Source organism: Euphorbia lathyris, chromosome 9, assembly GCF_963576675.1.
Source record: "Euphorbia lathyris chromosome 9, ddEupLath1.1, whole genome shotgun sequence".
Lineage (NCBI taxonomy): Eukaryota > Viridiplantae > Streptophyta > Magnoliopsida > Malpighiales > Euphorbiaceae > Euphorbia > Euphorbia lathyris.
The window spans coordinates 57,755,408-57,769,214 of NC_088918.1; the positions used below are offsets into that span (position 1 = coordinate 57,755,408).

The window sequence follows — 13,807 nt, forward strand, 5'->3', positions numbered from 1 at the left end:
GTGTTGGTCATAGCTGCGGAAGGTGGAGTCGACGGCGGCGATATGGTGTGTTTAGGGTTTTCTGCCGGCGGCGGCGGAAGTTAGGGTTTAGGGGAGGAAGATAGAGATTTCGGAATTTTAGGTAAGGGAGGGAGAAGTAGGGTTAAACTCTGATACCATGAAACAATATGATTCTCAGTGATTGTCATTGATGTGTAAAATGGTATAAATACATAACACAGTTCACGTTTCAGTGAAACTCTAATTCTGTCTGACTGTTGTGTAAATAAATTCAGTAAATTCTATAAACAGTAAATACTAATAAATATCTCTAATATATACCTATGGGTGTTTAAATGAAACTTTTGGGTGCTTTCACCCTTAAAAAAAATTAAAGCTCCACAGGTAGGCCAATGAAATTTTCCACAGGTAGACCAATGAAATTTTCAGATGACTAGTGGATATGCTCAAGTTTTATCTAATTCTGCACAGGTAAGCCACTTTAGTCCCCTCTTCTATACATTCATTCTAGACTTGAATCACTTCTTAAATTTTTGTCAGAAATGAAATGACTAAATGCTTAAGTTAATAATCTAGCAAGAACTCAGAGACTGCAACCTCTCTCAACTGCTCAATGCAAAATTTCAAGACACTGTAAATTCCATCCTTGTGGTGATGCCTCTATCAGCATTAACAAAGGCATGAATTTTGCTTCCAATTTCAACTCAACTACTACCTGGAATCCTTTTCAACCCTTTCTCCTGCATTTCTCTCCTTACATATGATGAAACATCTTCAGGTTCCAAAGCCAGGATCTTTTGCGCTACTAAGTGACTCAATTTCGTACTCAAGTGAATGCAACAGCCAGCCTCCTAGCAATGCTTTCCAGAACCCAATTCCTGGATCAAATGGAAAATCATTAACAAGCTGCTCAGCTTCTTTCAAACGACCAAAGTGGGAGAGTAGATCAACCATACAAGCATAACGCTCAGGTTTTATCAAGTCAGTATCATCTAATCTTAACCTGTTATTCATGAATGAATCTGTTGTTCATACATGATAGGCACGACAATATGCAAATCTGCTGTTTTAGCAAGTATTTGGAAGTTCCCTCATATGTTTAAAACAATAATCATCAACAACTGAATCAAGAAAACAGAAAGTCAAACTTCATAATCTCAGTAAAAACAATGTACTTGAGTACAAGCAACAAAATAAAATTCTTGTTGGCCTAGCCCCAATTTGAATTTATAAAAAAAAATCACAATGTTTTGTCTTCAAGGAGCCTTAGAAGAGTTATGGCATCCCACATTGCTTAGAAATCACGGTGTAGTGATATTTATACAAAAGGTCTTTACACGCTTGAGTGTGTTCCAATGGCTACTCCACTTTTGTGAAAGGGTGAGGAGCTACTTGATGTTTGACCATCACATGCGCTGCTGCCATCCGAGCAGGGTTAGGTTGGTGTAGACTCTATTTTGACCTGCTTGCATTTTCTGGCAGTGCCATTGAAACTTTTAAAATTAAAAAGGCTCATGATTCATGACCTGATTTCGCAGAGTAATATTGTTTCTTTACTTGTATATTGACATGCCAGATAGTCATAATTTCAATGTCATCACGAAGTTAGTACTGCCTGACAGCTGCATCTTGTGAACGATGATTGCTAGATCAAATAGCCTAAATAAATACAAACCTCAAAGTCAGCTGATCTTCTTTCTAGTGATAATTTCAATCAGATTTCTTGATCAAGATGGTTCAGTTACAGAGGCACACTACTATATTTTCTTATCTTCCAGAGAATCCTGGGTGAATGTCTACTTATTAGGCAGAAATATCTAGAAAAGAAAGTACCTAATTCTATTCAGAGATGGATGCTTCCTAACCCAAAATACAAACAATTCAATTCAAAAGAACTAAATTCCGAAAGCAAAATTCAACTACACTACGATAGCAGGAATAGAACAACACCTGTCTTGTCTTCAAGGCAGCTAGAGAAGAAGTTGAAGAAGATTCTGCAGGTTTTTGCCCAAACTTTGGACTGTATCATCAATCTGTGATTTTGTAAGGTAAAAGGCAGAGGTACCAATGTTGGAAAGGATATTGAAGGGAAAAAAAAGCCAATGGTAGAGAAAGTTGCTGATTGAAACACGACTGATTCTCTATTTCTAACCAAAAAGTCTTATATCTCCTGTTAGGAGTGAAACAAGAAAAAACAGATAGAAAAAGGTGAAACAAACACCCTTTAAATATAAATATCCATTATTGCTGAAACAAGAAAAAGGAGGTCTTAATACTTGAATAATCAAAATACCAAACAAAGTAATCAGATAACTTATATCGAATAATCTCTAAATATATTAACAACGTAACAAGTTAAGGTCAACCTTTGACGCTGCTCTTCACAGACACAGGCTGATATATGCATGTATGATTCAAATTTTAACTAAAACTGTAAAGAGAAGGAGCTCCAAGTCCGGTTTAGCCCATTTCCGCACCTTCATTCTAGACTTGAAGTTTTCTCAGGAATAACTAAATGCATAAGTTAATAATCTAGTAAGAATTCAGAGACTGCGACCTCTCTTAACTGCTCAATGCAAAATTTCAAGACACTGTAAATTCCATCCTTGTGGTGATGCCTCTGATCAGCATTAACAAAGGCATGAATTTTGCTTCCAATTTCAATCCAACTACAACCTGGAATCCTTTTCAACCCTTTCTCCTGCATTTCTCTCCTTATTATCGACACATTCTGCCATCTGCCGGAAGCAGAATAGGCATTTGAAAGCATTACATATGATGAAACATCTTCAGGATCCAAAGCCAAGATCTTTTGTGCCGCTAAGTCACTCAATTTCGTATTCGAGTGGATGCCACAGCCTCCAAGCAATGCTTTCCAGAACCCGATGCCGGGATCAAATGGCAAATCATTAACGAACTCCTCAGCTTCTTTCAAACGACCAAAGCGGGAGAGTAAATCAACCATACAAGCATAGTGCTCAGGTTTGATCAAGTCAGTATCCTGGAGCCTTATTTGATTGAAGTAGGAAAAACCCTTGTCAACAAGACCAGCATGGTTACAAGCCCATAAAAGGCCAAGAAGTGTAACACTATTTGGTCTCAAACCTGAAGTTCTCATCCTTTCAAAGAAGATCACAGCATCTTCTCCTCTTCCGTTCTGCGCAAAGCCACATATCAAAGCATTCCAAGAGACGATATTTTTATCAACAAGTTCATTGAAAACCAAGAGACTGTCTTCCATGGTTCCACATTTTGCATAAAAGCTAACCAAAGAATTGCCAACAAACACATCAAAGTTACACAAGGACTTGAAAGCACATGCATGAAAACTTTTCCCCATTCCAAGTGCAGCAATGTTTGAAGCTGCACTAAAGAGGCAAGGAAATGTAGATTGAGTAGGTATCAACCCTTCTCTTATCATCTCAACAAAAAGATTCACAGCCTCTTCATTGTGGCCTAACTGGCTACATCCACCAATCATCGCATTCCATGATACAACATTCCTTTCGGGGATATCTAGAAATAGCTGAAGAGCATCTTCCATCCTTTCCTTCTTCAAGTACCCATGTATCAAAGTCGTGTATGAGACAACATTTGGCTGTTCAATATCCTCAAAAGCTTTCCGAGCTTTCTCGATTGAACTCAACTTGGCATAGAAATTTAGAATTGCACTGCCCACGAAGACAATAGAGTGAGCGCCCATCTTCATTGCACAAGCATGAAGTTGCTTCCCTAAAGAAACGTCCTTTAGTGCAGTTGATGAGTGAATTACAGTGCTAAAAGTGAAATCATTAGGCCTAATGTCCGACAAAAGCATTCTGCAGAAAAAATGTATGGATTCTTTGTATTGGTGCTGCTTAACAAAACGCCCAATTATAGAAGTAGCTGAAACAACATCTAGTTCAGGCATTTCATCAAACAGCTTATTTGCATTAGCTGCTGCGTTAAATTGGGAGCAATAACGAAGGCGAAGGTTTTGGCTTGGGGGCAACATACAAGAAAGATGAAAGTTCTTGTATATTGCCATAAATAAGAGTTCCGTGGGTTTCCATGCGATCTCTGCAAATTTCTGTTTAACCTTGGCTCTGGACTAATACAAGACTATATAAAGCAGTAGTTCAAACAAGGGTCGAGTCAAAACGAAGTAGCAAAACGACAGTGTCATTGTAAAACGACATTCTAAACCAAACTTTTTTTTTCCACGAAACTTTGCTTTAATTCGAACAAAGTTACAGAAATTCGTATCTAGTTTTCATCTGAGCAAAACGACTCGCAGTGACAGCCATGGCCGTAGCAGCAGCCGCCATCTCGAACTCCTTCGCTCCATCAGCTCAGCAAGCCTTTACATCACTTAATGGCCTTCGCTCTCTCTCGTTATCAAATTGTATTTCTATTTCGTTGTCTGCTCCTCACTCCATTTCTGTCAGACCAATTGTCTCTGTAAGGAACCCTGCCTTTCGGTTGTCAGTAGCTTCATCCATGAGCGCCGAAGTTTCCGAAAAAATCTCTCCTACGTCTTTTCTTGATCGAAAAGAAAGTGGCGTTCTTCATTTTGTCAAGTACCAAGGCCTCGGCAATGACTTCATTTTGGTAACTCTTTCCTTTGTTTGACTCCTGAATGCATTCAAGTTCTTTTCTTTTTAATAAAAAACACTATCAATTATTAGATAGGATCTCAAAAGTCTAGTGCCCAGCTATTTTCTGGTTAAATTCACACACCCTCATCAAACTTGGGAGATCAATTTGTGACAGAAACTTCACAATTTTAATACTTTCGAAGTTATAAGTTCCACATTTTTTGCCAATAAAAGGCGGAAGAGACTTTCTCAATGTTAAAAGAGACGGTATAATCTCAAAATTTGGAAATGATTTTGGATTGAGTTTCATTTTAGAGATTTTGTTACTCGTCTCTTTTCTATTATATAAATGTTGTCTGACATTTTTCTTTATGTCATTCTTATTAATTTTGACATGAGTGGTACTAGTATAAGAGATGATTGATTAGTGTAAGAGATAATGTGTGAGCTCAAAACACGTCTACAAGTTCCATAACAGTTTGTTCATTAAACTCTTAAATTGCTTTGTTAAACGAGTATACTAAGCCTCATAAGACCAGTTGCCTATATTTGTCTCATTGATGCGTGAGATGTTGTGTTTGAAACTAAAGAAGTTAAGAACTTAATTCCATTGGTGTGGCATGTTTCTGAAATCAATTGCTGGTTTTTGTTTAATATGTGTTGATTTGAAATTTTGGATTAGGTTGATAATAGGGATTCCACAGAACCTAGGATTACTCCAGATCAAGCGGCCAGGCTGTGTGATAGGAACTTTGGCATTGGTGCAGATGGAGTGATATTTGCAATGCCGGGGACAAATGGCACTGATTACACCATGAGAATATTTAACTCTGATGGTAGTGAGCCGGAGATGTGTGGTAATGGGGTGCGGTGCTTTGCTAGATTCATTGCTGAACTGGAAACTTTACATGGAAAGCATAGTTTTACAATTCATACTGGTGCTGGTTTAATTGTTCCTGAAATTCAAGAGGATGGAAAAGTGAAGGTTGATATGGGTGAGCCAATACTGAAAGCGTCTGATGTACCTACAAAATTATCTGCAAACAAAGATGGTGCTGTTGTTAAAGCAGAACTAAATGTAGATGGAGTAACCTGGAACGTGACTTGTGTTAGTATGGGAAATCCTCATTGTGTAACATTTGGGAGCAAAGAAAACAAGGTATTAACTTCAGCCAATTGATTGAACCACTTCTGATTTAATGTTAATGCTCATGTTGTCCATCTGCTGTATCTTGTTTAGAGCATTTCTTCTTGATTTATTTACTTTTTTGGCCTTATGTAGTTAGTGAATTTAGAAACTTGCAAAAAATGAATGCAATATGTGATTGAACTAGCATTTATTTTTTCACTATTTTTTGAGAGTAAGCATCCAAGGTGTCTCAACCTGTTAGCCAATTAGTGATGAGGAATAAAGAGCTTGAAGCATGTATATACTATCTCTTTTTTGCCAAAAGAACAGGAAAACAAAAACAAGGGGTGAACTTTTTTTGTTAACAAAAAGGTTAAGCAACTATTTCTGAGGATATTTTATATGTTTTTGCTAGCAACAATATTAATTATATTTTATATTTTTGTACTAAATTTCTAGTGTCCTGAACAATTTGTTTATTTTTTATATCATTTGATGGAAACTGTACTGATAACATGAATTGATAATATAAACATCATCTATTGTATTTATATTTTCTGAGGTTAAAACAGTTGATTGGTTGTTCAAATATTGTTTCTTTGATTTCTATTCATAATCTTCTCTGTTCTTTATGCTTGTAAACAGGATCTGGAGGTTGATAATTTGAATTTGGCAGAAATTGGCCCCAAGTTTGAGCATCATGCTGTGTTCCCTGCACGAACCAATACAGGTTAGATTTTATATGGTCAAGGTTTTGCAAGTGGAGTAGGCCTTGAAACTCATCTTTGCTGCCTGCTCATACATTGTTTGAAAAGTTGTATTCCTGTTGCAACATCATGGCTTACTCTATGTGGGTCAAATAATAAAAGATGTAATCAGTTCTTACTCTATGTGGATCCTATTGTGTGGAAGCCCTGTCTGGAATCATTGAAAATATTGAATACTGATATCTCTGTGTTTTATAGATCGACACCTTATACCCTTCATAGCTTACAAGCCTTGAGTTACGTGGCTGGCTTTTGCAGAGAAAACAAGGAAAAGGAGTGAGGGATTATTGTTAAAAAATAATGGTCAAGTAATCAAGCGGTAGAGATGAAATACAAAAACTTTGAAAGAAGAAGAAAAGAAAAACCATTCCAAAATGTGCTTTTAATTCAAGTAGCATTTGATTTTACAAGTTAGAGGGTGTGTAACTTTGGGATATGAAGATGTGCTAATGCTTGCGTATCTTGTGATTCTACTAAGGCTACATTTATTGCCCTTCTTCTACATGTTCCTGTATGAACTTATGATTTTTTTTTTTGAATATTTTGTATTTGCCTGCTTAGCCAACAGAAATTGGCTGGAGGAAGCCTAGATTTTGGTGAAAAGGTCGTTTACCACTAGATCAAATAACAGCTAGTGATGAAATAGTACCAAATAACTGATGGCTATGTTCCACTACAGAGAGGTTCTCTTTTCCTCCCCACAATGCAAGAAAAACATCTAATGATTTTTTAAACTGTATGTTAAGTCATTGATGGGACCCTTGCTGTGGTGGGACCCCTCCCCGGACCCTCGCTTAGCGGGGACGCGTAGTGCACCGGGCCACCCTTTATGTTAAGTCATTGATCTCATATTTATAAGTAGGGATATCTAGTTCACTTTTAAGCCGACGCTTGTCCATTTCTGTCAACCCTGATGCAATTTTTAGCCTGGTTTGCTATTCTACTGAATTGAGTATGAGTCCATTTCTTGACAAATTATGAGAAATGACTTAAATCTTTTTATCATAGACAGACAGAGAGAGAGAGAGGTGACGATGTTAGGTTGGGAAATGTTGAGTTGGATATGCAGTAATAGTTAGCTTGTCAATAGTAAAAACCTTAAACTCAGACTCAGCACCTTAGACATTTTGGCTTCTTTCGTGCTGTGTTTTAAATTAGATTCTGCAGTATTCTATTGTCAATCATTTTTGTTCTCATATAATTTTTTCAATCTGTCTTGTAACTGATATGCAGAATTTGTGCAAGTTCACTCACGTTCACATCTAAAAATGCGCGTCTGGGAGCGTGGCGCAGGTAAGTTCTTATGCTACAAAATCATGGCTCATTCACACCAGTTTTGCAACCATTGATCCTCTTGGATTCTTTGACTGAAACGCACCCTCTTATGATTATAGGGGCAACTCTAGCCTGTGGAACTGGAGCCTGTGCAACAGTGGTTGCTGCTGTTCTTGAAGGCCAAGCTGGGAGGGTAAGTATAAGATGCTGCTATTAGGAGTCCATTAAAAAATGTGGAACTGAGACATGTGTTGGGCAATATCTAGTTTGGCATAAATATGGAAAACCAAAATGATAAAATTTCTTTTAAGAGTATTCTACATGTATGATGTACTGTTCATAGTAGTTGATCTTTTGTTGTATAGAGAACTAGAAATCACTCAAGGAAAACATAAACAAAGACACATTTACCCTTTTTGTCCCATTCTTGTCTCCTTCAAAGTCAAACTCAAAACAAGTGCATTCTGGGATAATTAGGTAAAACATATTTTCTTGTTCACTCCATTTTTCGTTCTTTTCAATTATAGATTTGAACTATTAGTTATGAGTTTCAGCCTCATTGTGTGTTTTGATGGGAGGGTTCCTTCAAATGATGTTTGACAGTTGCTATGTTCAAATACTTTATCTTTTAATTATTTTAATATTACATTATAGTGTCCTGACATTTATGGCTATACAGAATTGCACGGTGGATCTACCTGGAGGACCGTTGGAAATTGAGTGGAGGGAGGAAGACAACCATGTATACATGACAGGCCCGGCTGAAGTAGTATTTTATGGATCAGTATCTCTTTGATGCACCTTTTCTGGGAAATCAATTAATCTTATCTGAGATTTCAACTAAATATATCTAAACAAATTATGAGCTGAAGAAAATATCAGAAGGAATGTTTCACTGTAGCAGAGTTAATGCTGTTGTATGTTGTGGATTTCGGTGTCGTTTGAGGCTGATGCTGTTTTGAGTTTCTAGGATGGAGTTGTATATTGGCAGAATCAAGATCTGTAGTAGTCATACAATTGGGGCTTAAGTGATTGATGGCATCAAATATCAAAAAAAGAATAAGCTCATGGTGAATCTTTTGACATGAAGGTACCCTCACCTGAATCTGTTCAACACCTGATGTTCTTGAGAGTTTTTTGTTGTTGTTGGTTTTAGTGAAGTGATTGTTCTGATTTGTCTCTCTAATAATTATACTCCTGACATTTTTAATTTCTTACAAATTTTTGGAAAACCAGTTGAAGAAAGGAGACTTTTTTTTACCTTTTTTTCCTATTTCAAGCATACAAGTGAAATACCTTGCGACATTTGTCAAAATATATGGTAATAGATGGAGATGATGTAGAGTGTCTGGAAATTGGAATTGTTGTGTTTAGTTTTTGATAGTTATGTTATAGGCAGGGGCGGAACTGGAGGGGCTGGGGTGGCTCGGAATTTTAGTCTGTTGACTCATTAGCAAGGTCCGGCCGGTCCAACCTGATTCGACCAAAACCGGTTATAATTTCGGGCCGGAGGTGGTCCGGTTGTTAGATCCTTGAAAACTGTTCAGACCCGCTCAAGCCGTCCAGTTCAACAATGAACCGGTTGACCCAATGCCGGTTAAGCGGTTTGGTCCAGTTTGCTTTTAGACATGTTTACTTAAAAAAATATATATAAATTTTGACAAAGGTAGGATTCGAACCTTGGTCCTTTGGTCTATAGACTCTAATACTCACCATTACACTACTATTTCACTTATATCTATTATTAACTATTTAAAAATAAATAATAATGTTATAATTAAAATATGATTTAGTATTATCTTTTTCTATTTAGATAAATATCATTAAAAAATTATTATATTTTCTCAATATTAATACAGTTTAATTATCAAAAAAACATCATTAGAAAAAAATTCTCTCAACATTGTCATGACGAAAGAAAGAGAGAGAGCGAGAGAACGGTCGAGAGAAAGCTAGGGCAAGGGGCGGTACGGGCGGCCGGTCGGAGCTGCGTCTGGGGGATCGAGCGGCTGGGAAGGAGAGGGTCGAGGATCTGGCGTCAGATGGGGTGTTGGAGGGGGGTGTCTGGAGATCAGCGGCGACCTTGGATGCGAGAAGGGTGAGCGGGGAGAGGGTTCGGGAGCGTAGAAGGGAACGGGTTCTGCCGCCGGACCGCACGGGGGGTGAGACGCCGGATCCTGTGTCTGGTAGGGATGGCGCGAGGGGTATGGGATCAGAGCCGGTTATTGATCGGTGGGAGATGTCTGCGGATTTAGGTTTGGACGGGGGAGGGAAACTTGTAGCGGACGGAGTGACGGAGAGTGATGAGGGAGGGCAAGCAAGGGTTTCTGGTGGCCCTGTCTTGGGTGCGGATCTGCACCGCGGTTTGCAAGTTGGTAAGCAGATCCCTAATTCGTGGGCAGAGAAGGGCAATCCTGCCGAGGGTGTGCCGGCAATTATGCTTGATGGACAGGCGCGGGATCCGGTTGTGTCCCCGGGTCCTAGGGTAATGAGGAATGTTGAGGCAGACCCTATGGGCGAGTCTTTGGCCCAGGGGGATGCGGGGCTAAATGTCAATTATGCTATTGCTAATCCAGGCTCGTGTAAAACTGTGGACAAGGTTGAAAATTTTACCTTGGAGAAAGGTCTGGGGAATTCATCCTGGAGAGATAAGGTCTTAGGGGTGGTTGAGGAGAATCCCATGATGGAGGATGTTTTTATCGAGGATGAGTCTGACGAGTTTTTTTTCCGATTCTGATGCTGAGGATGGTGAGCAAGAGGACCCGCTGTGTCCGATGATTCGTCTCTCTTCTGAGGATAAACGAGTCCTTAGATCGAAATGGAAATTAGGCTTAATTGTCACTGTGCTTGGGAAAAGGATTGGCTTTAATTACTTTGCTCAGAGGATCCAAGCTCAATGGGCGAAGAAAGGGAAGATTACCATTACGGACCTGGAGAATGACTATTATGTCATTAAGTTTACAAGGGCTGAAGATTTTAATGCAGTTGTTAATGGTGGACCTTATATCATATCTAATCATGTGTTGGCTCTGAGACCATGGGTCCCAAATTTTAATCCTCATGATTGCTCTGTGAATAGGATCCTTACTTGGGTTAGATTCCCAAGCTTACCCATTGAATACTATAACGAAAGATTTCTGAATAAAATTGGAGGCCTTGTTGGGAAAGTTCACCATGTGGACAAAACTACCGTTGGGGCAGTGAGAGGCAAGTTTGCCAGGGTTTGTATTGACATTGATCTTGTTAAGCCTCTTCTGTCCAAATTCTGTGTTCAGGGTTCGTTTTATCACATTGAATACGAAGGTATTCACAATATCTGCTACGAGTGTGGCATGTTTGGCCATACCTATGATAGATGTCCTAGGAGAAGGAAGGTGGTTGAGGAGGTGACAGTGACTGATAAAGTTAGAACTGAGGAGAGTCAAGGAGAAGGGAGGAATTTGGGGCCCTATATGTTGGCAAAAAGATCAGTTAGAAGAAAGCCACGGGCTAATGTTGTTCGTAACCACCCCCCTGATATCAGCAAGGAGATGATGTCTCTACAAATTGCTCCTGTGAGCAAGGTCAGGCCCCCCGATATCAAGACTGGTGCTGGTGTTGACGCAGCTTCCGGCTCAGGGTCAAGATTTGGGGTCCTGTCTACAGAGGATGGCCAGGACGCGGATCTTTCTAATGAGCACATGGAGTTGAGCATGCCAGGCCTTGAGTCTCCTGAGCCAACTTCTGTCTTAGGTGACTCTATTAATCCTCTATTCGATCCCAAGGTGGTTGCCAAGGGGAGCTCCCAGGAAATTGGCCCAACTGGTAATCTGAAGACCAATGAGGTTAGTACTTCGAAAGCTTATGTTGAAGTCTCGATTGGTAAAACTATGGGAGTCAACAAGATTAATATGAAGAAACCTAAGGCTAATCCTAAAAAGAACAATAGTTCTTTGGACTCCTGGGATAAAAGGGGGTCTGCCGGCACCTCCTCAAGGCTCTCAGGAGCCCCAAATAGCTTGTCTAGGGCTTGGGCCTGTGGTCAGTAGTCTTCCGTTCTGATGGACTTTCTTATTTGGAATGTAAGAGGTGCGGCTAGTAAGGCTACCCGCATCCATGTTAAAGATTTAATTAAGCAATTTAATCCTTCTTGTTTTGCTTTGCTTGAGACCAAGATTAGTGGTTACAAAGCAGATGAGGTGGTTAGAAATTTTAAGAATTGGAATTGTGTCAGATCTGAGGCTACTGGTCGGGCAGGGGGGATTTGGCTTTTCTGGAAGGCAGGTCGGATTAATATTGATATTATCAGTATGGATAAACAGTTTATTCATAGTAAGGTTTGTTACCCTGGTAATAAACCCTTCTTTTTCACCTTTGTTTATGCCGATCCTGTTTTGGCTAACTGCAAAAGGCTGTGGGAGATCCTGTATTCTATTAGTACTAGCATGGTGGATGCTTGGATGGTGGCTGGGGACTTTAATGATATTGCCCTCATGAGTGATCAGAAAGGGGGGGGGGGGGGGTAATCATTATGTGAACAGGTGCCTCAATCACAAGCAGAATATGGATGTATGCGGGTTGTCGGATTTGGGAGCTGCTGGTCACAAGTTTACCTGGAAAAGGAATAGTGTGTTTGTTCGGTTGGACAAAGTCTATGCGAATGTTGCTGCAATTTATAGATTCCTCGAAGTTAACGTTCTGAATCTCCCTTTCCGCCACTCTGACTATTGTCCTATCCTCGTTAATCTGGTTAAATGTCATCGGATTAAAGGGAATAGACCCTTTAGGTACCTGGTGGCCTGGGAGTCCCATCCTGATTTTAAAAAGTTTGTCAAGGACAATTGGAAGCCTCATTCGAATGTCCTCCTTGCCGCTGAGGGGTTTAGAAGGAGTGTGGTGGGATGGAATAAAAACATCTTTGGCCATATTATTAGAAGAAAGAATAAACTTTTAAGAAGAATGGAAGGCATTCAACGCTGCTTGGAGATCCGTTTTGATCACAGTCTTAATTGTCATCTTAGATCTCTCCAGAACGAATTGGAAGCTGTTCTTAGACAGGAAGAGCTTCTTTGGTTTCAGAAGTCTAGAAAGGCTTGGATAATGGACGGAGACCTGAATACCAGGTTTTTCCACTTGTCTACTATTGTTAGAAGGCAAAGGAATCGTATCGATGCTATCAAAGATTCCAATGGTGATTGGGTCTATGAGGATGAAGATATTCGTTGCCTGGCCCTTGACTTCTATAAAGACTTATTTAAAGAGGATGAGGTGGATCTGGATAAAGCCCTTTTTGGGATTTCGTTTCCTAGGTTGGAGGAGGATGCTATTAAGAAAGCTTTCCATCCTATTGACCATAAAGAAATTGATCTGGCCTTCTCTAGTATTGGAGCTACTAAGGCTCCGGGGATCGATGGCATTCCTGCTGGTTTCTACCATAAACACTAGGAAACTGTGAAGGAAGGCATTTACAGTTTTGTTAAATGTGTTTTCGGCGGATCCAATGATATTAGGCTAGTGAATAAAACCCTCCTGGTCCTGATCCCAAAAGTTGAAAAACCTTATTCCTTTTTACAAATGAGGCCGATTAGTCTTTGCAATGTGTTGTACAAAGCTATCACTAAAATTTTGGCAAATAGACTACGACGTATTCTTCCTGAGATTATCAGTCAAAACCAGGGTAGTTTTGTTCCTGGTAGGCAGATGATGGACAATGTGGTTGTTGCCCAGGAGATGGTTCATTCCATGAAGATGAAGAAGGGTCAGAAAAGGATTGTGGCTCTCAAGCTGGATCTGGAGAAAGCCTATGACCGGTTAAACTGGAGTTTTCTTCTGGATAGCCTTAAGAGAGATGGTATCCCGGAGAGCTGGAGGAGTTTGATTGAGGATTGCATTTCTTCTCCTGTTTTTCAGGTTTTGATCAATGGAGATATGTCTGATGAGTTTTCTCCCTCCAGGGGGATCCGTCAAGGGGATCCTATGAGCCCTTTTCTTTTTGTTATTGCTATGGAGAGGTTGTCGCACCTGATCCAAGAGGCCGTGAACATTGGGAGTTTCCATCCTGTGTCCATCAATAAGTTCTG

At 39.6% G+C, this 13,807-nt stretch overlaps 2 protein-coding genes across 2 annotated transcripts; one reads left to right on the forward strand and one right to left on the reverse strand.

Annotated features, from left to right (window-relative positions):
- Window positions 1-429: 429 nt before the first annotated feature.
- LOC136205619 (pentatricopeptide repeat-containing protein At5g42450, mitochondrial) lies at window positions 430-4,161 on the reverse strand. The gene is made up of 2 exons (XM_065996297.1): window positions 1,951-4,161; window positions 430-878 (listed from the first exon to the last, which is right to left on the reverse strand). Exon 1 carries the CDS (start codon window positions 4,025-4,027, stop codon window positions 2,525-2,527), a length of 1,503 nt encoding a protein of 500 aa, XP_065852369.1. The 5' UTR covers window positions 4,028-4,161; the 3' UTR covers window positions 430-878; window positions 1,951-2,524.
- A 40-nt stretch (window positions 4,162-4,201) lies between these two features.
- LOC136205620 (diaminopimelate epimerase, chloroplastic) lies at window positions 4,202-9,008 on the forward strand. The gene is made up of 6 exons (XM_065996298.1): window positions 4,202-4,590; window positions 5,260-5,736; window positions 6,352-6,436; window positions 7,707-7,766; window positions 7,868-7,941; window positions 8,428-9,008. Exons 1-6 carry the CDS (start codon window positions 4,285-4,287, stop codon window positions 8,542-8,544), a joined length of 1,119 nt encoding a protein of 372 aa, XP_065852370.1. The 5' UTR covers window positions 4,202-4,284; the 3' UTR covers window positions 8,545-9,008.
- Window positions 9,009-13,807: the final 4,799 nt, after the last annotated feature.

What these genes read in the sequence shown, in the direction of transcription:
- LOC136205620 (XM_065996298.1), top strand. Translation starts at nt 4,285, where the DNA reads ATGGCCGTAGCAGCAGCCGCCATCTCGAACTCCTTCGCTCCATCAGCT. An exon ending in CCCTGCACGAACCAATACAG is followed by an intron (nt 6,437 to 7,706) that starts GTTAGATTTTAT and finishes ACTGATATGCAG; the next exon opens with AATTTGTGCAAGTTCACTCA. An exon ending in TTGAAGGCCAAGCTGGGAGG is followed by an intron (nt 7,942 to 8,427) that starts GTAAGTATAAGA and finishes ATGGCTATACAG; the next exon opens with AATTGCACGGTGGATCTACC.
- LOC136205619 (XM_065996297.1), bottom strand. Translation starts at nt 4,027, where the DNA reads ATGGCAATATACAAGAACTTTCATCTTTCTTGTATGTTGCCCCCAAGC.